We start from the raw sequence: 23,146 nt of genomic DNA, 5'->3' as shown, positions 1-23,146 counted from the left end.
CTTGAATGAATGGGATGTTCCCACCAGTCCTATGACTTCGGTGCTCCCGTCACTGCCCTCTCACAGATGGGGGACACCGAGGCACACAGCCAGCAAGGCGCAAACCTGAACCCCTTGCCCTGTTGCCCCCGGTAGGTCTGCCTCGCCCCACGGACCATGGCCTTGCCCCCATGAGCTAGAGCCTGTTCCTCGGCCCGCACCCACCGCCAGCCGGCAGGATGCAGTTGTGGAAGGCGGTGGTGGTGACCCTGGCCTTCATGAGCATGGACGTCGGCATGACCACAGCCATCTACATCCTCAGCCACCTGGACCGCAGCCTGCTGGAGGACATCCGCCATTTCAACATCTTTGACTCGGTGCTGGACCTGTGGGCGGCCTGCCTCTACCGCAGCTGCCTGCTGCTGGGAGCCACCATCGGTGTGGCCAAGAACAGCGCCCTGGGGCCCCGGCGGCTTCGGGCCTCCTGGACGGTCATCGCCCTCGTGTGCCTCTTCGTGGGCATCTACACCATGGTGAAGCTGCTGCTCTTCTCCGAGGTCCGCAAGCCGGTCCGGGACCCGTGGTTCTGGGCCCTCTTCGTGTGGACTTACATCTCGCTCGCCTCTTCCTTCGTGCTCTGGTGGCTGCTGTCCACGGTGCGGCCGGACGCCAAGGCCCTGGAGCCGGGGGCCGAGGCCGAGGCCGAGGGCTTCCCCGGGCAGCCCCGGCCTCCTCGTGAGCAGGCATCGGGGGCCACGCTGCAAAAGCTGCTGTCCTACACCAAGCCTGACGTGGCCTTCCTCGTGGCAGCCTCCTTCTTCCTCATTGTGGCAGCTCTGGGTAAGTGAGGAGCCCGGGGGCCTGGCAGGCACCCCGGAAAGCAATTTGGGGGGGGTTGTATAACCACTGCGTCCTTCCTCTTAAATCTTTTGACATTTTATTCACATGGTTCAACATCAAATTGATGTCAAGAGGTGAATACTGAGAGTTCCATTCCCAGTTCTGCCTCTGACGGCCCTGACCTCCCTGCCGAGGGCTAACTACAGGAAATGTTCCGGAAGCTTCCGAGTGGGTGCGAAACCACTTTTATTCATTTCTTGTATACATTCTCCCAGTGTTTCCTGATGAAAGCCAAACAAGCAAAAACGGACCTGTTACTCTCACCACCTCTCACACGTTACTTCGCGTCTTGCTTTTACCACTTAATGACATATTTTAGAAATTTCCAGGCAGTACCTCATTCCTTTATTTGGCTGCATAATAGTCCCCTGTGAGGCCAGTCCAGAGATTATTTAGTTGGTCTCCTTTTCTTGGCCCTTCGAGTTGTTTCGAGTCTTTTCTCTTACAGTAAATAACCTTGTTTGTACACATTCCATATAAATGTGGGTGTATTTGTAGGATAAATTCCCAGAAGTGGGATCACTGGGTCAAACAAAGCATTTTTTGTAACAAAGCAGAATATACTAGAGACCATCAGAACACGGTGTCTGTGGTAAGAGTAAGTACTGTGTGGTGAAACTTTTATTTTAGGTACGTGTGCCTGCGTGAGAGTGTGTCCGGGTTTGTCGTGTAAAATGTATTTGTTACTGTTGGTTCTGGCCCAAACAGTGTGAAAGCGCTTCTTCAGATAAGGCGGGTGGGAAGGTGACATCTCAAGGTCAAAATTCCATGGGTTCCGGGGGCCACGAGCCCTGGACACGCATCTCCGTCCTGCTCCTTACCTGGCTGTGTGCTTGTGGGCAAGTTACCGGGCCTTCCAGAGCCTCGCATCCGCGAAATGGAGACCGTTAGCATCCCCCGTGTTTCCTGACGTTGGAAAGCTTGAATAAAACGGATAGGAGAAGGGCCGGTCCAGAGCTTGGTACAGTGTGGTAAGTGCTCAGGAATGTTCTCAGCCGTTCTGAGTTGTTACACGTTTAACAGACAGCATCTGGGAGTGGCCCCAAACCCAGACTGTTCTCAGAGAGGACAGGCAGACCCCAGAGATGACCCCTGTCCTCTCACTATCGACCTTCTGCCCTCTCAGTCCCAAACCCTCTGCTGCTCTGTGATTTTATGCAAGTTACTTAACCTCTCTGGGTCTCAGTCTCCTCATCTTAAATGGGCATAATAACAGTATCATATGGATACTAATATGGATAAGACACTGCAAACAGCTCCTGGAACCTGGAAGGCTCCCAACATATTTTAGTGCCTGTGAGTGTTGGGATGACCCTTTTCCATTTAACCAGAGAGTTTTTCCTGCTCATGTTTCAAGGTCCCAATATCCCCTCCTCCGAGAAGCCTTCTTGGATTACAGTGACTGTGATTCTTTATCTGCACCTCAGCTGTAGCACTAGTGACACGAAAATCATGAGTCCACTGTCCTGCTTCCCCTATCAGGCTTTGAGCCCCTTTGGGCGGTTTTGGCCAGGTCTGACTCACCCCGGGTCCCCCCCTCACCCCAGCCCACAACCTGGTACGGAGGCAGGCTCGTGGAATGAATGAACACATAACCATCCCGCTTGTGTGGCCAGATGTCACCCATGACCTCGTTTCCGCCCCCTGCTGGGGCCCTGTTGTCAGCTGCTATGTGCTCGGGGAATACAGATGTCCTAAAATACCGCCGAGCGGAGTCTGCCAGCCTGCAGGATTGTGTGGAGGTTAAGGGCTTGGACTCCAGATCAGGCCCCCAACTGCACTGATCGCCTGAGTCAAGGTTACAGAACCTGGCCAAGCCTCAGCTTCTCATCCCGAAAGTAGGGTTTTGCTGGGCTCTTGTGAAAGTTGGGTAAGCTGGAGCACGGTCCGGGGAAAAGTGAGAACCTCCCACAAGTTAGGGACTGTGACTACTGATAATGCTCAGGCAGCCAGTGGAGCGTCTCCTAGTACATTGCAATTCTTTTGTATTAGGTTTCACAGCAACCCAACTAGAAAACCTTGGGCAAATACCTTTGCCTTGATTTCCTCATCTGTAAAATGGGAAGAACGGTGATACCACACCTATGAGATTATTGGGGGGCATTTGAGATGCCCCGTGCAAAGGTCCTGAAGCAGGAGGGTGCTTGGTTGTGAAAGGAAAAGTGGAGGTCAGCAAAGCTGGGGTGGTGTGGGAGGGTAGAAAGAAAGAGAATAAAAGATGAAGTCAGGGCAGTAGCAGGTGCCTGGTCCTGTAGGGCACCACTGGCCACTGTAAGGGCTTTGATTTTTACCCTGAATGAGTTGGAAGCCTGAGGAGTGACCAGGTCTGACTGGGTTTCCTAGGGCCCCACTGTGTGCTGGGTGGAGAACAGGCTGATGGGGACAAGGGTGGCAGCAGGGAGAACCAGGAGTTGGCTGAGAAAGTCCAGGTGAGGTTGGAGACTTGAACCCAGGTGGAAGCAGTAGGGGCAGTGGAAGAGGTTGGATTTGGAGGTACTGTTGATCTTGAACAACATGGGGGCTGCTTGAAAATGCTGGTATGACTTTTGTCTCCCCAAGAGCTTAACTACTAATAGCCTACTGTTGCCCAGAAGCCTTGCGGGTCACATAAACAGGAGATTAGCACATATTTTGTGTGTCCTTTATATCATACACTGTATTCTTACAATCAAGTGAGCTACAGGAAAGACAACGTTGCTAAAAGTCATAAGGAGGGACGCCCGGGTGGCTCAGTGGGTTAAGCGTCTGCCTTCAGCTCAGGTCATGATCCCAGAGTCCTGGGATCGAGCCCCAAATCGGGCTCTCTGCTCGGCGGGGAGCCTGCTTTTCCCTCTCCCCCTGCTCATGTTCTCTCTCTCTCTAAAAGAAAAAAAAAAGAAGAAAAGTTAAAAGGAAAATACATTTACAGTCCTGTACCGTGTTTATGGAAAAAACCCGTGTGTAAGCAGACCTGCACAACGCCGTGTTGTCCAAGGGTCAGCTGTATTTTGAAGGTGGAGCCCCGGGATATGCCAGTGGATTGGAGAGTTTTGTGTGATTCTTGCGCGGATTTTTTTTTTAAGATTCTATTTATTTATTTGACAGAGATCACAAGTTGGCAGAGAGGCAGGCAGAGAGAGAGAGGGGGAAGCAGGCTCCCTGCTGAGCAGAGAGCCTGATGTAGGGCTCTATCCCAGGACCCTGAGACCATGACTTGGACCAAAGGCAGAGGCTTAACCCACTGAGCCACCCAGGCGCCCCATTCTTGCGTGGATTTAACAAGAGTTCGCACACGTGCTTGACGCAGTGCCTGCTACCCAGGAAGGGCGCCCAAGTGTCTGTTGTGCTTAATATTATCATTGGTGTTTGCTGGAGCTGCCCTTGGAGCTCGCTGATGCCCTTGTCTTCCCTGCGGGTGAACTGAGGCCGGACTTCAGCTCAGGTGGCCTCCACAGTGGTGGTGAGGGACCCCATCTAGCAGAGGACCGTGGGGACCAAGGACCTCAAGGCTGCCACCTTGTGGTCCCCGTGCCAAGACCAGCAGAGGGCAGCAGAACCCCACAGAAGGCCTCCCTGTCTCCCACAGAGCTGGCCAAGACTCCTTCGAGGACCCTTACTGAGCTCCTGCTGTTTGCCAGGCCGCGCCCGTGGGAAGAGCCCTAGTGGCAGAGAGGACACGGCCTGGTCTGACCACCTGCAGTTCCGTGTCCATCATTCCCACAAGTTGAGAGCGGGCTTTCCGGGTTACTGGGAAGAAAGGGGCTAGGAAGGAGCCCCTAGATGGGAGGCCAGTTTGCATCTGAGTCCTGGCCTTTCGTCTTAACTGCCCTGTGCCGTGTGACCTCTGGTGTCCCAGGCAGAGCACTCCGCCTCTGAGTCTCCCATGCACCTCTGTGAAATGGGGATGAGTCCCGCTCGCCCCTCCCCCTCCCCCACCTGGCACGTTCTGAAGATACAGGGGGATAACAGGTGGGAAATCATGGCAAAAGGCAAAGCGCTCCACCCAAAGGGGCTGGATAGCGACCTCCAGCAGTGCCTGGAACCAGAGTATCCACGTCTTCTGACGTTCTAGAATGTGGACTCCGAGCCCTCCGCCAGCGAGAAGAAGGAAGTGAACTTTGGCCATGTGGCCCCGTGGGCCTCGTCTCGTCTTTCAGCTCCACTGCCCTCACCTGCAACACGCAGTGATAACAGGCCCGGCTGCCGTGTCTGTGCAGAGGGGACGAAGTCCCATGGCTCCACACGCCCAGGCCTGGTGGCCGTTATTAACAAGATCGCCCCAGTCTGTATCTGTTGAATAACCCGTGTTTCCTGTGTTCCCGGTCTCTGAAAAGAGGGTGGCCTGAAGCTGTAAGGGCCTCACCCCACCTCCTGCCATGGTGAGAAGCAGGAGTTCGCCGGGAGAGAGCACCCGGTCAGCGGAGCGAGCGGGACACGTGGCGTGCAGGCTTCCAGAGGCTCGGGAGGCGGGGTCCGGGCTCCCCTGGCTACAGACGCCCCCTGAGCCCACCTTGTCTCCTGGCAGGAGAGACCTTCCTTCCCTACTACACCGGCCGGGCCATTGACGGCATCGTCATCCAAAAGAGCATGGAGCAGTTCAGCACGGCGGTCATTGTCATGTGCCTGCTGGCCATCGGCAGGTAGCCTGCTCGCGCCCCCACGCCCTGCCTCTCCAGGCCCGCAGCGGGGGGAGGGAGGTCGGGGAGGCCCCGGAGATGGCCCTGGAGAGCCTATCCCTCAGCCCTTCATCACGGTAACCAACAACCAAACAGGCTCAGAACCCCTATCCGCTGATTGATCGCTGCCCTCGAATCATACCCTCTTGTCCCTAAAATTGGCTTCAGGCCTCAAGGTTCCCCTTTCACCCTCCCTGGCTACTCTCCAAGCGGGAAACCGAGGACAGCCTCCTTCTGTGCTGTTCTGGAAGGAAGAGGGGTCTGGCTGGCAGCATGGGGTCCCTCGTCCCCAGTAAACACAGTCCCCCGTCTGCCCTCATCGTGGGGACTCCAGCTGGGGAACAAGGGAGGCTGCATGGTGGTGCCAGCCCTGGAAGGGGGCCCGAGGTTGGGTCCCTCCCCGCGTCTGCCCTGCGAGGGGCCCACGCCTGCCAGCAGCGGGAGGGGGCAGCCAGGGTGATGGCTGTGGGTTGCCGCAAGGACGTCGTGCTCTGTGTAACATCTCTTATCTGCAATTAGCTCATTTGCCGCAGGTGTTCGGGGCGGCATTTTTACCCTCATATTTGCCAGACTGAACATTCGCCTCCGGAACCGTCTCTTCCGCTCACTGGTGTCCCAGGAGATGAGCTTCTTTGACGAGAATCGCACAGGTTGGTCGTCCAGCAGCCCGGGGTGGCCTCTGGCGGGGGGCGCATCTCACGCTGGGGGATTCCATGGCTGGCTTTTCCCAAGATCCTGTTCAGGATAGAGACACCCCAGGAGGCCCCGCCGGAGGCCTTCGGGAAGCTGGCCTGCTGGCTGAGGTTTGGGTATGAGCTGTGGCCACTGTAGCAGGACATTGGCCAGGCCACCCAGGGTCCCTGCAGGAGCCAAGAACTTGCTTTCCACTGTTCTTTGGGAACCACAAAGGCCAGAACTGTCCAAGCCTGGGGCTGGAGAGGCTCAGCTCGAAGCGGGTGTGAGGGGTGGGGTGCAGGGCACTACAGTATCTGGCCAGGATCTCAGGCTCTCAGACAGACTGGCCCTGGTTCCAACACTCGCTAACTTAGCCCCTGTGAGCCTCTGTTTTCTCATCTTGAAAATGGGAATGATAGTAGGAGGCAAGTGCTGAAAGTTTCTCCTCCCCCCAGCCCAGCTGATTGCTTCTCCCTGAGGGAAGATGGGCTTATCCCCTCTGCCAGTGACAGGGAGGAGAGATGGGTTTGGTTCCCGCTCGGTCAGGGACAGGCCATTGTGGCACCAGCTGAACCTTCCCTTTCTGAGCCTCAGCTGCCTCCCCCATACCGTGGGATGTGACCTCAGAAGATGCTAGTGCCGAGGGCCAGGCTCAGAGCACCCCTCAAGGGGTGTCTGCTCTTCTCTCCCCTCCCCTTCCCTCCCCACCCAGAAAGGAGGGGAGGCCCGAGCTCCCTGCTGCCTGTCTCAGAAGCCCCTTCTTGTCTCCTTGCCCCCGGCCACGGTGGCCCCGTTGCCACAGTGGGAACTGAGCTGCCTGTGTTCCAGGGGACCTCATCTCCCGCCTCACCTCGGACACCACCATGGTCAGCGACTTGGTCTCCCAGAATATCAACATCTTCCTGCGGAACACGGTCAAGGTCACGGGCGTGGTGGTCTTCATGTTCAGCCTCTCGTGGCAGCTGTCATTGGTCACCTTCATGGGCTTCCCCATCATCATGATGGTGTCCGACATCTACGGCAAGTACTACAAGGTAGGCCCCCCAGGGTCCCCGCTGGGGTCCATGCAGGGCTCCGGAGTGAGGGAGGAGTCTCACGAGGGGCTCTGGGGCGGCCCTGGGGGCTACTGAAGGACTCGTCCACCTGTGCGTTCCGTCATTCAGGGGATCCTTATGAATCATGTCCTAATCCCAGGCACCAGGATCCGTTGGTGGAACAGAAAAGCTTCTGCCCTCAAGGGGCTCATGTTCTAGTGCAAGAGGCAGACGGTAATTGACAGCAGGGGTAGCAGCAGTACAGAATGTGATGAAAGGTGGTGGCTGCTAAGGAGGAAGATAAAGTTGGGGGGGGGGCATGGCAGGTGGCCACCACTTTAAATGGGTCCTTCCGAGAAGGTGACACTTGAGCAAAGAGGGGGACATCTCCAGGAAGCACGTTCCAGGCGGGAGGGCAGAACCGGTGCCAAGGCCTTGAGGTGGGAACGTGCCCGGTGTGTTAGAGGAGCCTCCGGGAGGCCGGTGGGGCTGGAGCGCGTGTGAGGGGGCGCGACAGGGAATGAGGGCCAGGAGGTGACGAGGTCAGGCTGTAGGCCTTTGCGAGAACTTTGGTTCACACCGAGCGCAGAGTTCGCTGTCTTTCTGAGAGTATCGACGTGGGGGTGGCTCAGGCCCCAGGAGCAAGGCCCTCACCCACGAAGCCGCTAGGGGCACGCTGCGGGCCCCTCTGGCCGCTCCTTGATGCTGCCTCTGCCAGGGAGGCGAGCCTGATGAGCGAGACCCCTGCCTCAGCCTCCTCCTGCTCCCCGCGTTGGTGGGTGGTCCTGAGCCGCAGGCGACTGAGGCTGGGTTTAGGCAGGTACAGGCGGCTCCTTCCCCAGGGACCAGGCCTGAGGGGACAGGGGACCTCCTGGGCAGGAGTGACCCGCTCAGTTAGAACCTTTGGTGCCCATGGCATGAGGCCAGCCCCCAAGGGCATCCATACACAGTGGGAACCACTGTGGCGCCTTCTGGCAGAGCCCCGCACCCAGCAGTGTCCTCGCCCCCGTGATTCTGGGCTGCGGGCCTCTGTTTTCCTCCCTGAGTAGAAAGAGTAAATATGTGAGTTGGAGCCATTTCCCTTCCTCTGCTCCCCACCCCGCCCTTCCTGCCTTCCGGCCAGCCCCCAGGACAGGGCAGGAAACCCTAGAGCTTCCCCCCATTTGCCAGCCCTATGTCAAACCACACACACCCCACACACACCTGCATGAATACAGCCACCAGCCCCCAAGTCATCGCCACAAGCCCCACACACACTGCCCTCGGCCAGACATGACTCAGGACACAGAATGGCTCCACCCAAGATGCCAGAACACGCTGCATGCTTCCGATAGCCTCAGCGAGCCTTGAAGGTCATGGGATGCGCCTATGCATGATCCTGGCCTAGCCTCTCTGGCAACCTTCCTCAAAGATTTGAGAATCTGAGGATGTTAACTATTGCAAGGCCTGAACAGCTCTGCCCAGGGGCCGCTTCAAGAGCTCTGGTGGGTGGCAGTCTTGTGGTCCGACACCTGGGACGATCTCTCATATACCCAGTCATACACACACAGTGCAGCCAGATTTCACAGCCCTCCACCACCATCTAGAATTGGCTAGGCGTTCTGGAATCTCTGCCAGTCCTTAGGCGCTACTGTAATTTAATATATATTGATACTGTAAATGGCGCCCCCTTAATACTTAGTGTTTCTTGTATTGTGTACAACCTGAACAACCATCCAGGGCATCCCCCCCTTTTTTTAATTAACTTATAATGTATTATTAACCCCAGAGGTACAGGTCTGTGAATCGCCAGGTTTACACACTTCACTGCACTCATCATGGCACATACCTTCCCCAATGTCCATAACCCAACCACCCTCTCCCTATCCCCCTTCCGAGGTTTGTTTTGTGAGATTAAGAGTCTCTTATGGTTTGTCTCCCTCCCGATCCCATCTTGTTTCATTTTTTCCTTCCCTAACCCCCAAACCATCCACTTTGCCTCTCAGCTTCCTCATATCAGGAAGATCATATGATAATTGTCTTTCTCTGATTGACTTATTTCGCTCAGCATAATACCCTCTAGTTCCATCCGTGTTGTTGCAAATGGCAAGATTTCATTTCTTTTGATGGCTGCATAGTATTCCATTATATATATATACCACATCTTCTTCAGGTCATCCCTGTCTCATACCAGCACAGGATCAGGTGTCAGGCTCCTTTTCTGAGAGAATTATCAAAAGCTGTGTGTTTGTGAATAACCGTCTTTAAGTACTGGAGAGGACTTCATGATCGGTCCCCCATCCCTCGGGACCTGGGACCTCAGGAGCTCACCCAAGAACCCAGCTAGAGTCTATTCTCTGAGTCTGTCCAGTGAAGCTAGAAGGTGATGGTGGGGTGGGGAGGGTGGTCTTATCCTTTTGTCCTTGGACTCTGTGCACAGAGAACTGGCACTAACTGAGGGTAGAAAAGCCCAGAGAGACCAGAGGGCCATTGGATAGTGAGACTGTCTGTTTTGGGGTCTCTTCCCTCTTGTCCCCGCCCCTGGCCACAGAGGCTCTCCAAAGAGGTCCAGAATGCCCTGGCAAGGGCCAGCAGCACAGCCGAGGAGACCATCAGTGCCATGAAGACCGTGCGGAGCTTTGCGAACGAGGAGGAAGAGGCAGAGGTGTATTCCCGGAAGCTCCAGCAGGTGTACAAGCTGAACAGGAAGGAGGCCGCGGCCTACACCTACTACGTCTGGGGCAGCGGGGTATGTGCCCCTGGCCTGGGCAGGTCTGTCGGGGGTCAGGACACAAAGATGGGGGGAATCCCCTGACCAGGATGCGAGCCTTGGTCCCTCCATGTCAGTGTCAGCCTGGTTACACTTGACCTTACTCTGCCCCTCTTTCTGCTTTTCCACGGGGGAATCTTCCTGGGAAGGACTGCACCCTCCCAGTGAATGTCCTCGTGGGGCACCTTCTCTTTCCCTCTTACCTGGGCATGGGGTGGCCGGGGAAGCATCTCAGCTGGGGAAACGTCCTTGCCCCGGAAGGGAGTCACCCCAAGGCCAGCGGGACCCAACCTAGGCCGCCGTCTGGCAGGCCCTATGTCAAACCACACACACCCCATTAGAGTGTCTAGCTCACGCCCTGGGGGTGAGTCACAGCCCCTCCCTGGAGAACGGGGAGCGCTTGGAGCCTGCTACTGTCTGTTGGCCACGTCTGGGAGGTGGGCACATCGGGGCCTAGCTGGGGTAGGTATGAGAAGGGTTAGTTGAGGAGGAAGAAGGAGTGGTGATCAACCAGGGGGCCAGGGGACAGGGCAGGCCGCCCCTCAAGAGGACCCAGCCAGAGAGGAGAGGGGGCCCGAAACCCAGATCAGCTAGCCAAGCCTCTCAGCGGTCTGCCCACCTGCATGGGGACCTTCTGTCCCTGGCACAAAGGCACCGTGGTCTAACCATCAATCTGGGTCTAACCCAGCCCGGGGCTTGGGGTGGGGAGAGGCAGTGGGAGGCAAGGGTGCCCTGGACACAGCCCCTCCTTCAGGGAACCTGGTGGGGACAAGAAGCAGACCCCATCGTCCCGCCCTGCCTGGCTCGCTGTGTGACCTTAGCCCATGGACTGAACCTCCCTGAGCCTTGCTCTTCCCAGTGAGGAGGAAGACTGAGAGCTCCCGCCTGGCCTGGCTGAGCGCTGGGGGCTGTGTGTGTGCGTGCCAGGGCCTCACAAAGAAAGCCTTGTTCTCCGCCAGGCCCATGGCTCCCTCCAGCTAGGGGCCTTTGTGGGGAAGAAGTCCAGGGCCGGGGAGCGGGAGGGCAGGAGTGACAGCCAGGCAGCAGCATGTGGGAGGACACCCCTGCCTGGCTGGAGTTCAGTCTGCGACTGAGAGCACAGCCCACAGCTGCTCTCACACCCGCCCTGCAGCCTGGGGGCCGGGGTGGGATGGCAGGCTCAGGCCAAGGCCTCTGTGACCAGGTCCCTGCTTCCCTCTGCCCTCAGCTCACGCTGCTGGTCGTCCAGGTCAGTATCCTCTACTACGGGGGCCACCTCGTCATCTCGGGGCAGATGACCAGCGGCAACCTCATCTCCTTCATTATCTACGAGTTTGTCCTGGGAGACTGTATGGAGGTGAGTGGCTGGCTTGGGGAGGGGGTCTCGGGGGGCTGGAGGGATGGGGAAGAGGGATATAAAGGTGGGGTATGTTCCAGGGTGATGGAGGGCGTGTTTCTTTCTAGGTAGGTGGGGGAGAGAACATAGTACCAACGATGACAGTAATATTACCAAGTGGCTGTCACAGCTCCGTTTACTAAGTCGAGTGACAGGGACAAGGGTGTTTCAGGACATGCTCCGAACAACACCGTGAGAGGGGTCTTAGTCCTGTTCTACCTCCCATTTCTTGGGAGAAGCAGCTGAGTCTCAGAGAAGCCAAGGGACTTGCCCACCACGGTGGTGGGGGAACCCAGTTCAGAACCAGATGAGTCTGAATTTATTTTAACCCACTTAGATTTTTTAAATATATTTTTAAAAGATTTTATTTATTTATTTGACACAGAGAGAGAGAGACAGCAAGAGAGGGAACACAAGTTGGGGGAGGCTGTGGGAGAGGGAGAAGCAGGCTCCCCGCAGAGCAGCAAGCCCGATGCGGGGCTTGATCCCAGGACCCTGGGATCATGACGTGAGCCGAAGGCAGAGGCTTTAACCCACTGAGCCACCCAGGCGCCCCTATTTTAACACAACTTTTCTTTTTTTAAGATTTTTTTTTATTTATTTATTTATTTAGTTATTTATTTATTTATTGGACAGAGAGAGAGCACAAGCAGGGGGAGCAGCAGGCAGAGGGAGAAGCAGGCTTCCCATTGAGCAGGGAGCCCGATATGGGGCTTGATCCCAGGACCCTAGGATCACGACCCGAGCCAAAGGCAGACACTTAACCAGCTGAGCCACCCAGGTTCCCCTTTAATGCAATTTTAAAGAGTTTAAAACCCCACAGGAAAAACAGGGGTTGTTTTATATTGCCTTCGTTCGGGCTCCCCCAGGAGCAGACCCGGAGACAGGGAGCTGGGGTGTTCCCGCCCGAGCCCTCAGCTGCTGCTTGAGGATGCCCTGAGTGGGGGCGTTTACTCCCGGGCACAGAGGTCGGGCCTCTGTGTGCTCCAGTGAGAAAGCTGGGGCTGTCAGGGGAGAGGGCCCTTAGGGTCTCCTGCAGATGGCTAGACCTCTGCTTTGGCTAGAGCCACACCTGCCTGTCACTTGATGCCCGCAGTCCTGCCTCTAGGAACCGGGGCCGCAGAGACACCCACACCGGTGGGCAGAGGTGTCTTGCTTTCCAGAGTGGAAAGTCGAAGCGTCCTCCAGTACCCACCGGTCAGGGATCGGGCCGACATGGCCCATCCGTGTTCCAGAAGCAGGGCGTCTCAGCCATAGATATGAGGCAGATCTGGGGGTACCAGCGTGCCAGGGACCCTGAGACACACTGAAGGAATGGGAAGAGTGTGATCCAATGGCACGGTTTTTAAGTCTCAGAATTATTTATGTATGCGCCTGTGGGAGGAGGCCTGAGGGCACCACTCTGTGATGCTCGGATCTTAACATGAGTGATAATAGCTTGGTACTAATAACAGTGCTCAGTGCTGGATTCCCCAGCCAGGCCCCCATGGTCGTAGCACACAAGGGCCTAAACTCAGGACCCGGTCGTCCCTGGGTTCAAGGCCTGGCTCTGCCACTTCCCAGCTGTGTGACCTGGGGGAAGGGACAGGGGCTCTCTGTGCCTCAGTTTTCTCATCAGCAAAAGTGAGATAATGCTAAAAGCTACCCCCCATAACAGATACAGAGTTCTCAGCAAAATGAGTCATCATCATCGCTCGCATTTGCTGTGTATGTTTTTACACAAGCGTGGATAGCGTGAATTAAGAGCAGTTTTTAAAACCGAAATTTTAAAAATGCTTTGGCAGCCGAGGGAGGAATTCTGTTCGGAATTCCTGTTCTGCCACATTCTGGCGGGTTATTTAACTTCCCGGCCCTTCCGTTTCCTCCGCTGGGGGGTGAGAACACCCACCCCGCAGGACAGGGTTTAGCTGTAATGGCCGCAAGGCTCTCCTTCCTAATGTGTTCTCACCAGCGGCTCTGTTATCGTTGCTCTCATGGTTTGCTTGTTTGTTTTTAAGATTTTATTTATTTATTTGAGAGAGAGAAAGAGCGAGATCGAGCACGAGCAGGGCGAGTGGGAGAGGGAGAAGCAGGCTCCCCGCTGAGCAGGGAGCCCAATGCGGGGCTTAATCCCAGGACCCCGGGACCATGACCTGAGTCAAAGGCAGATTCTTAGCCACTGAGCCGCCCAGGTGCCCCTTGCTGCCCTCGTTTTGTCAGTGTTGTCATTCCCTGCTGTACTGCTGGGGGGCTCCTGGCAGTGTCCTGCACCCGCCCCAGAACAGCTGCTGTGTCCCTGCTCTCTCTGCACCCCTTCATTGCTCCGGCACCACGGGGGTCCCTGCGCTGGGGCGTCACTGCGACAGGAACGTGTGTCTCCTCCCCCCGCAGTCCGTGGGCTCCGTCTATAGTGGCCTGATGCAGGGAGTGGGGGCCGCCGAGAAGGTGTTCGAGTTCATTGACCGGCAGCCAACCATGGTGCATGATGGGAACTTGGCCCCTGACCGCCTGGAGGGCCGGGTGGACTTTGAGAACGTGACCTTCACCTACCGCACTCGGCCCCACACCCAAGTTCTGCAGGTGAGAGGGGTGCCCGAGGCCCGCCCACATCATCCCTTCCCTAGTCCTGTCTCTCACCTGCATGCCAGGCCTCACAGTATGGCCAGGATCACGTAAGACAGAGTCCTGGTCCTCGTGGAGTTCGGGCTGGAGTCAGGGAAGGCAGATCATTAACAGAGTGTTCCAGGTTATAAGTGCGAGCAAGGCAGTAAGTCGGGTGGTGTGATAGGGGTAGCTCACAGGGATGGCGTTAACAGTCCAGGAGGGCTTCTCAGAGGAGAGGACATTGGAGGTGGTCCTGAACAAGGGGAGGAGGCACCCAAGCTATGAAAGTGAGCATCACGATCCTGCCAAATCCTAGAAAAGAGAGCATTCAGGGGCTGGCAGTGCCCAACCGCAGCAAAGGAGCATGGGTGGGATAGGAGGGGCACCCGCCCGTGTTCAAGGTCAGGGCCTCTGAGCCAGTGGCCCCACATGGTGTCCGCCTGTTCCTTGCAGAATGTCTCCTTCAGCCTGTCCCCAGGAAAGGTGACCGCGCTCGTGGGGCCCTCGGGCAGTGGGAAGAGTTCCTGTGTCAACATCCTAGAGAACTTCTACCCGCTGGAGGGGGGCTGCGTGCTGCTGGACGGAAAGCCCATCAGCGCCTATGACCACAAGTACCTGCACCGCGTGGTACGTGAATGGCCCTTTGTTGTCCTGTGCGCTTTGTCCGACCTTCACCCTGAGAGCAGTCACACAGGTGCCGAGAAGTGACAGAGGTAAACACAGGCTTGGAGAGCTTCACCCGTGCACTAGCACCCGGGTCAAGAAACAGAACATACCAGGACTCTCCCACCCCGTGTGTCCCTTCTCTTTCCCCCAGAGGCCGCATCTCCCTGACTTTATGATCTTCTTTTCTTCAGTTTTACCATTGCTTTGTGCCTCTCCGAACAACAGAGCTGTGTGTTGCCTAGTCTTGACCTTCATCTGGCTGGAATCATAGAACGTGTTCAGCTGGGTCTTGCTTCTTCCGCTCAGCGTTGTTTGTGAGACATCCAGGTTGAGGCTGTGGTTGTCGTTCATTCGTTTTCATTGCTGGGTGATAATCTACGGTGTAAACATGTCACCATCTAGTTGGGCATTCTGCTCTTGATGGGGACTTGGGCTGTTTCCTGTTTTTACTGTTACCAATACTGACGTAGACAATTTTGTCCACATTTTCTAGTACGCACGGGTACATATGTTCTCCCAGAGTGCATGCACATCCCTGACTCTAGTAGCTACTGTCACTAGGGTGTTCACACCACTTTACATTCCCACTAGCAGTGGATGAGAGTTCCAGTGGCTCCGCATTTAAGTCATCTCTAGTATGTAAAGGAGGCTTACTCATGACAGTACAGGTTTTGGTAATCATTTCAGAAAGGGATCCTCAACTCCTGATCCTGTGCTAGTCTAAGAACAGGGGTGCCCTGGATGGTTGTTCAAGTTGTACACAATACAAGAAAAACCAACTACCAAGAAGGCACCATTTCCATCATCAACATACATTAAATTATAGGAGAGCCTGAGGACTGGCACAGAGATTCCAGAACTCCTAGCCAAGTTCTAGATGGTGGCAGAGGCCACACATTGTGATATCTGCCTACCCACCTGCATATAACCAGGTATAGGTGGCTGAGCAGTGGTCCCAGGTATGTGATGGCAAGCCTGCTACCTATCAGAGTTCTGGAAATGGCCCTCAGGCAGAGCTATTCAGGCTTTGTACTAGCTAATATGCTCAGACACGTAATATTCTTAGATAGTTAATATTGTCAGTGCCGATCTTTTTGCCAGCTGGTGAGGACATACATAGAGGTAGTTCACAGCGGTCTTTTGCATTTTCCTCATGACCAGACATACCAAGTACTTTAACATATGGTTTACTACTTAGATTTCCTCTTTTGTGAATACCTGCTCTTTAGTTCAGATTAAAAATTTTAATTTTCATAAACCCCAAGGAGTAAAATACAACAGTCTAACCACATTCCCATATATTCAGAGAATTTTGTAATTAAGACTTGAGAGTTCCCCTCCACCTCACCTTTTAAATTCCACTCCATGGAGGTTAACTGCTCTTAGCAGTTTAGTAAATATCCATTCCAACCTGTTTCTTATCTTTTATATAAACATATTGATAAGTAAAGGCCCATGTATATATAAGTATTTTACTTTTTTTTTTTTTACTTTTTTATTTTTTTAAAGAGAGATAGATAGGCGGAAGGAGGGGTGGGGAGGGGATCCCAAGCAGGATCCACGCCCAGCACAGAGCCTGATGCAGGGCTCGATCTCACGACCCTGAGATCATAACCTGAGTTGAGTGGGATGCTCAACCGACTGAGCCACCCAGGCACCCCTTCATATATCATTTTCTCAAACAAAAACAGAATCATGATGTGTGTGTGTGTGTGTGTGTGTGTGTTATTTGGTTTAATGGATACACTGTGATTATGAGCCAATCTCCTATTTATGAAACTGATTTTTCTTTCTACTTACAGTGTTGCAGTGATATCCTCCATACTATCAGTTTTGTAGGCTACATTCCTAAAACTGGAATCACGGGACAAGTTCTTTAAATTATTCTCTCCAAAGGAAGGAGACACCAGGGAGGCCTTTATGGCCTGGGGGCTGCTATGGCCTCTTGTCTCCCAGCATGGACAGACTCACATTCCACATTCTCTTTCTCTCCCCTCCCTGGCTCTCCCTACCCCACCCAGGACAGGGGCAGACAGCGAGCTCTCTTTGAGGTCAGGGAACTTGGCTCAGGCCAGAGCAGCCCGCTTAACAGGCCCCAGATTTTTGGTCGGGAAAAACTGAGGGCTTGTGCAGAAAGTGGACTCTGTTGTTTTTGAAGGAGAGAGGCAGCTGATGCTAACAGCCGGGCTCCGGCTCTGCTCAGATTTCAGACCCAAGACCCCTGGCGTCAGGCAGGCCTGGGGCTGGCGAGGTTCCCGGTGACAGCTGGACGGATGCGTGCCTGGCCTGTCATGCCCCATCCTTTCTCCTGCACAGATCTCCCTCGTGAGCCAGGAGCCGGTGCTGTTTGCCCGCTCCATCACAGACAACATCTCCTACGGCCTGCCCACCGTGCCCTTCGAGATGGTAGTGGAGGCCGCACAGAAGGCAAATGCCCACGGCTTCATCATGGAGCTCCAGGACGGCTACAATACAGGTACACAGCCCAGGAGCATCACCTCCACTCTGCCTGACGGTCCACACTCAGGGACACGACCCTCTGGGTGAAGCATTGCTCTCAGCCAGCTGCTCTTTATTTCATGTGAAATTCACTCGACATTTAATACCTTTACAGTACCAGGCAACCAACCACCTCTATTTATTTTTAAACATTATTATTATCTATGACTTATTTTTTAGAAAGAGAGAGAACAGGAGCATGGGGGGAGGGGCAGAGGGAGAGGGAGAAGCAGGCTCGCCCTGAGCAGGGAGCCCGATGCGGGACTCGATCCCAGGACCCTGGAATCATGATCTGAGCTGAAGGCAGATGCTTAACTGACTGAGCCACCCAGGTGCCCCAAAACATTATGATTTTCAAATAATATACGTATCAGATTAATTATAGTTGCTTAATTTTGTATTAAGTCAATATTTTAATATAATAAATTTAACAACGTACTGATTTATATCATATATTTTGTTATACTTAATATACTTTAAAATTTTAACTCTAAGGGGCGCCTGCGTGGCTCAGTGGGTTAAAGCCTCTGCCTTCGGCTCAGGTCATGATCTCGGTCCTGGGATTGAGTCCCGCATCGGGCTGTCTGCTCAGCACGGAGCCTGCTTCCCCCTCTCTCTCCACCTGCCCCTCTGCCTACTTGTGATCTCTGTCGAATGAATAAATAAGGTCTTTAAAAAATAAATAAAATAAAATAAAATAAAATTTTAACTCTTGAGAAGGGGCTATTCACATGGTTCAAAACTAAAAATGTATATGAAATGATGATGACAATGAGGGGTTTTACTCCATCCCTTTCTCTACCCCTTTTTCCTCCTGGCCCACCCAAACGCCTTTTGTTACCTTCCTACGTGTCGTTTGGGAGCTTCTTCATGCAAATGTGAATGAACATATATATATATTTTTTTTAATTTTTTTAAAAAGATTTTTATTTATTTATTTGACAGAGATCACAAGTAGGCAGAGAGGCAGGCAAAGAGAGAGAGAGGGGAAGCAGGCTCCCCCCGGAGCAGGGAGCCCAATGTGGGGCTTGATCCCAGGACCCTGAGACCATGACCTGAGCCGAAGGCAGAGGCTTAACCCACTGAGCCACCCAGGCACCCCAGTGAATGTATATTTTTATTTCCTCCTGACCTTTTAAAGAAAAAAAAAAACAAACCCAGCACCTTATATTCTGCATCTGGCTTTTTTTTGTAGCTTAACGTGGTATCTTAGTGACATTCCGCGTCGTCACTTAGACCTCCCCTGCTCCGTTTTTAAGCAGTGGCATAGTATTCCAGGGTATCGGGCTTTATGATAATTAGTTTAAAAAATTCATTCAGTTTCCTGCTGATGGGCGTTCGAGTAGATCTTTTGTTTTGATTTGCAGTGTTAGTCCTGTGAGTCGTGCATAACACGGGCCTTGGCCACCGTGCTTGGGAAAGTCACTTGTAGGGACAATCCACAGAGGTGGGGATGCGGGTGCCAGGGTCATGCACTTGAACTTGTGATCCATAGACTTGCATGGTGCAGAGTGATAGACATGGGTGTATGCACTGTGGCCGGAGGGATCACCCCGACTGTGCTTGCCCCAGAAGGATAGGAGAGTGCCTGTCTCCCCACAGCGACACCAGGACAGTGTATTATCAGACATTGGGATGTTTTCCAGATTAATAGGGAAAAATTGGTATCTTAGTACCAATCGAATGTAGTCATGTTTCGCATGAACAGGGAGGGAGAGCGTCCCTCCGTGAGTTTGGGAGCTGTTGGTTGTCCCAGCCGGTGGCCCTCTGCATCACGCCTTTTCCTGGAGAGCACAGCTCCTGGGGCAGCAAGGAAAGAAGAGGAGAGGGTCCTTTCTGTCTTCCCTAGGGCTACCCTGGCCACACCCTCTGCTCATTTGTCCCTGTCCCTTTGTCATGCAGAGACTGGGGAGAAGGGCGCCCAGCTGTCGGGTGGCCAGAAGCAGCGGGTGGCCATGGCTCGGGCTCTGGTGCGGAACCCACCTGTCCTCATCTTGGACGAAGCCACCAGCGCTCTGGATGCGGAGAGCGAGTACCTGGTGAGTGGCGGGGTGGCGGGGTGATGCCAGAGCAAAGAGCGGGTGCCAGGAAGGGCTCGGAGATGCCATGGGGGCTCTCCCAGGCCATCAGCTTCCTGGACTGGGGTGTTCAGGGCTGAAGGTCCAACCAGCTGGCTCTTGGCAGAGCTCAAAATACATGACACGGGTTTGGACTCGAGGCCCTGCCCTCAGCTCATCATGGGAGCCAGTGTCTTCCGTTCCCTGAGCCCCATTTCCATTGGTAAAGAGCGTCCAGCGGTGTATCTGTCAGTGACCAGGTGGGTGCCGCGGCCCGTCCATGGTTGGATCTTGGATTACACAGGCATTCACTGAGCTCCTCTAGGCTGCCAGGCATCATCCCAGCCACCGAGGTTGCCGTGACAGGCTGACCAGACAGGCAAAGGCCTGCCCCTGCAGCTTTTTCAGTCCCGGGGGAGACGAGCATGAGTTCAACCTGTGGCCCATGGCACACAGAAAACAAAACCATCTGAGAGAGAAATTGAGGCAGGTCACCCTGTCAGAGAGGGGCACAGCGAGACTTTGATGCTGGAAAAACAGATTTTCTTCAGTAGCGACTGACAGTAGGGGAAAGAGCAGGGCTTCAATCTGATCTGTGCAGAGGGGACAGTGGTGACAGGCGTTGAAGGAGAATGAAGGCGTAGGGAGAAGGCTCATGGGAAAGCCCGGAGTTGGTTAGTGTGGATGTGATTAGGCAGCGGTGTCTGCTGGCTGCCAACTGTGGGCGGGAATTCTGTCCTCCCATAGAGACTGGGAGACCCAGGCCTGTCCTTCCTGATGATTTTGTTTCAAAGGAATGGCCTTTAGGTCCTTGAGAAAGACACTCCTGACTGTAGGAGATTCCTATATATGTGTCGAAGGGACAGAGAAAGGATTTGCAATTATAAGCCCTTTTTATTAAAACACTCTAAGAAAGAGAGGTCAGGGGCCTACTGTCATGTGTTGGCTAGAACAGTCAGTTCCCCTGGCAGCACTGAGCATTTAGGGGGGCTGGGTCATCCCTGAGACATGGCCTTACACTCCCGAAGCCCTGCCGGAGTGTGACCATCTCCCCGATGCACGTGGGGTCTTCAGGTGCCATTTGAGCTGAGACCCAGGAGAAGAGCCAGCTGAGCATCCAAGAAGGAAAAGAGCAGCATGTGCAAAGGCCCAGAGCAAGTTCACAGGCAAGCCCAAAGGTCAGCGTGTCAGGCTAGTGGGAGTCTGACAAGGTAAGGTGAGGACAGAGTCATAGGGAGACACAGGCTCCTTGGGCCCCAGTCATAGAGTTTGGAATTTTTTTTTTTTAATTAATGGATTTTTTTTTTTTTTTTGAAGAAAGGTTTCAGGTTTAAGGAAAATTCGGCAAAAAGGCGGAGAGTTCCCATATATCTCCTTTTCACCCCACAGACAGTTTCTCCTGTGATCAGCATCTTGTCACGGTGCATTCGTTCCAGTCGATGAATGGGTTTTAATGCATTGTTGCTAATTCAGGTCCCTGGTTTACGTCAGGGGTCCCTCTTGGTGTCGTGCAGTCTTGTCTTCGACAAGTGCAGAATGTCAGGCAGAGTCTGGATTTTATCCTTGTTTGGGACATGAAGCTGTTGGGGGGCTCGGAGCAAGAATTCAGCAAGAACCAATCGAAACGTTAAATCCACGAGGCCGGGGGAGGGGGCAGGAAGGGCAGGTTGCAGCCATTCGGGCAAGAAGTAACAGGGGAAGCAGTGGGAGGATGGAAAGAGCCAGATGAACTGGGGAGAGATGCCCCCCCGCAGGATTCGCCCAGGACTTGGATTGGGACAATGAGCCAAGGATGGGGAATTGAGGGCCGTGGTCTCGTGGCCTTCAGCTTTGAGGCTGATGGTGAGACCATGAGCCAAGGCGTAGGTTGCAAGGAGCAGGAAGAGCAGAGAGGCGACCAGGTTAAGGTTCAGCTGTCGCTCACCAGGCGACTCCCCTGAGCCAGGCCCTGAGCTCCGTCCCCTGTGCCCCAAACCCCAGGGAGCCAGTGGGGGGTGGGGGGGGTGAGCCCTGGCTTCCCTAAGGAGGCACTGAGGCTCAGCTGCAGGGTGGGTGTGGGAGCCGACCAGCTCCGGGCGTGGCAGGGGGCGGGCGGGGCAGCGCCCGCACGAGCCGGCCCCCTCCGTCCCCCCAGATCCAGCAGGCCATCCACGGCAACCTGCAGAAGCACACGGTGCTCATCATCGCGCACCGCCTGAGCACGGTGGAGCGCGCGCACCTCATCGTGGTGCTGGACAAGGGCCGCGTGGTGCAGCAGGGCACGCACCAGCAGCTGCTGGCCCAGGGCGGCCTCTACGCCAAGCTGGTGCAGCGGCAGATGCTGGGGCTCGAGCCCGCCGCGGACTACTCAGCTGGCCACAAGGCCTGACCGCGGGCCCCACCTCGCACGGTGGGGCCGAGGCCCTGGCACCTGCCGGCAGATGTACCCATGGGGGCCCCCCCCCCAATCCCGCTGCCCTCTGAGCCCAGGCCCACCGCGCCGGAGGGCAGCCTGCCATGTCCCACGTGTCACTGCTTCCTGCATTGCCCCCCCGCCTCCATCCACCTGCCCTCACCCCTACCCTGCCCTTCCCCGCTGCCGTGATCACCGCCTCCAGTCTGGGCAGCAGAGACACCACTGGTCTCTCCATCCGGTCTCCCATGGCTTCTAAGAGAAGGTAGAGCTACCTTTTTAAACCAAGATTTCACTTGAAGAACCAAGGTTTTTTACTGCTTGGTTCGATGGGCCCCAGTCAACTCCCAGATTTCAAAAACTTTTTTTTTTTTTAAATGGGGAGTAATGATGGGCAAGGTCACTGAGATGTTCTAGAAACTTCTGAGCCAGGAGTGAACAATCCTTCCTAATAGCCTGGGAGATGCCAGGGGAGAATTAGGCCTCTGCCCTCTGCCCCTTGAGAGAAGGGGCTTTCCTGTCCCCGAAGGGGGACACGGAGGAAGGGACTTCCTCTCTCACTCTTCGCAGCTTCGTGAGTCAGGCCAAGGGTCGGCGGGAAGAGTGGGAAGGGCCTGCTGCCCGTGGCCCTTGCCGTCCTGCCAAATCTAAGCCAGTCTCACTGTGAACCACTGCTAACCTTAACTGGGGGAGTGAGGGGCTGGCCAGGCCTGGCAGAGCCTCAGGGTGGCCCCAGCCCCACATTCGGCGTGAGCCCCTCAGGCCCGCCTCATCCCTTGCTCCTATCTCCCCCCTCCAGCTGGCAGCCCCCTCCCCCACATCCACCCCTGCTCGCTCTGCTCTTGGGAGGGGAGGCCCTTGAGTGCTGGATGTCTGCGAGATGCGTTCTCTTCCCTGTCTGGTGGACAGAATGGCGGCACAGCTCAGGCTCTGGTTTTGCGGGGTGGGGGGTGGGTGTTTGCAAGATGTTGGAAGATCCCGGTTAATAAAGTGTACTACCTCTGACCCCTGACCTCTGACCTCTTCCTGGGCCCTCTGCCCCGTCACCTGGTTAGGTTTTCCATCAGACATAGCCTGAGAGATTTGGGTAAAGGGCCTCCCCCGCAGGGTCTGGGAGCCCCCCTTCTGTGCTGTTCATGTCCCCAGGAACTCTAGCACCGATGAATTTATTCATGTCTGTCTGTCTGTCTCCATGGGGCTTGCGCAGGGTCACGGAGGCCTGTCTCCTTGACATCTGGGGGACTTCTGTGCAAATGCCACCTGCTCTTTTCCATCAGGGACCGGGCCCCCCATGCCCACTCCACCCCCACGGAGCCAGGAAGTCTTACCTAACAGCTCCATCAGAAGGGAGGTGAGACTGAGCACAGGAAAAACCTCTGGGACGGTTATTCTTGTGGGGCTGTGACGAAGTGCGGGGTCCCGGGAGGGAGCCGGGGGACAATGGCTGTTTACCAAAGGTGGAGAAATATTTCAGTACAGTAACTACTGGCGCAGCCACGTGGCAGACATCAGCTCAGGGTCAGCCACGTACCCATTTTCCTGCCCAGTAAGCTGACCCAGACTGCCACCAGCCGAGTCTCCT

The 23,146-nt window shown here is 55.0% G+C and overlaps 1 protein-coding gene across 1 annotated transcript in view; it reads left to right on the top strand.

The window, feature by feature from the left end:
- Positions 1-22,568, top strand: part of ABCB9 (ATP binding cassette subfamily B member 9) — a 28,039-nt gene extending 5,471 nt beyond the window's left edge. The window contains exons 2-12 of the mRNA XM_080822232.1: positions 136-819; positions 5,384-5,498; positions 6,054-6,184; positions 7,038-7,243; positions 9,774-9,971; positions 11,200-11,328; positions 13,738-13,926; positions 14,404-14,577; positions 16,933-17,092; positions 19,018-19,154; positions 21,307-22,568. Of these exons, the coding sequence (XP_080678358.1) occupies positions 219-819; positions 5,384-5,498; positions 6,054-6,184; positions 7,038-7,243; positions 9,774-9,971; positions 11,200-11,328; positions 13,738-13,926; positions 14,404-14,577; positions 16,933-17,092; positions 19,018-19,154; positions 21,307-21,540 (2,274 nt within the window). The 5' untranslated portion in view covers positions 136-218 and the 3' untranslated portion in view covers positions 21,541-22,568. The remainder of the gene's footprint in view (positions 1-135; positions 820-5,383; positions 5,499-6,053; positions 6,185-7,037; positions 7,244-9,773; positions 9,972-11,199; positions 11,329-13,737; positions 13,927-14,403; positions 14,578-16,932; positions 17,093-19,017; positions 19,155-21,306) is intronic.
- The last annotated feature ends 578 nt before the right edge of the window (positions 22,569-23,146 follow it).

This window comes from Martes martes (assembly GCF_963455335.1).
Source record: "Martes martes genome assembly, chromosome: 13".
Classification (NCBI taxonomy): Eukaryota; Metazoa; Chordata; class Mammalia; order Carnivora; family Mustelidae; genus Martes; species Martes martes.
This window is presented reverse-complemented; position numbering and strand designations above follow the sequence as displayed.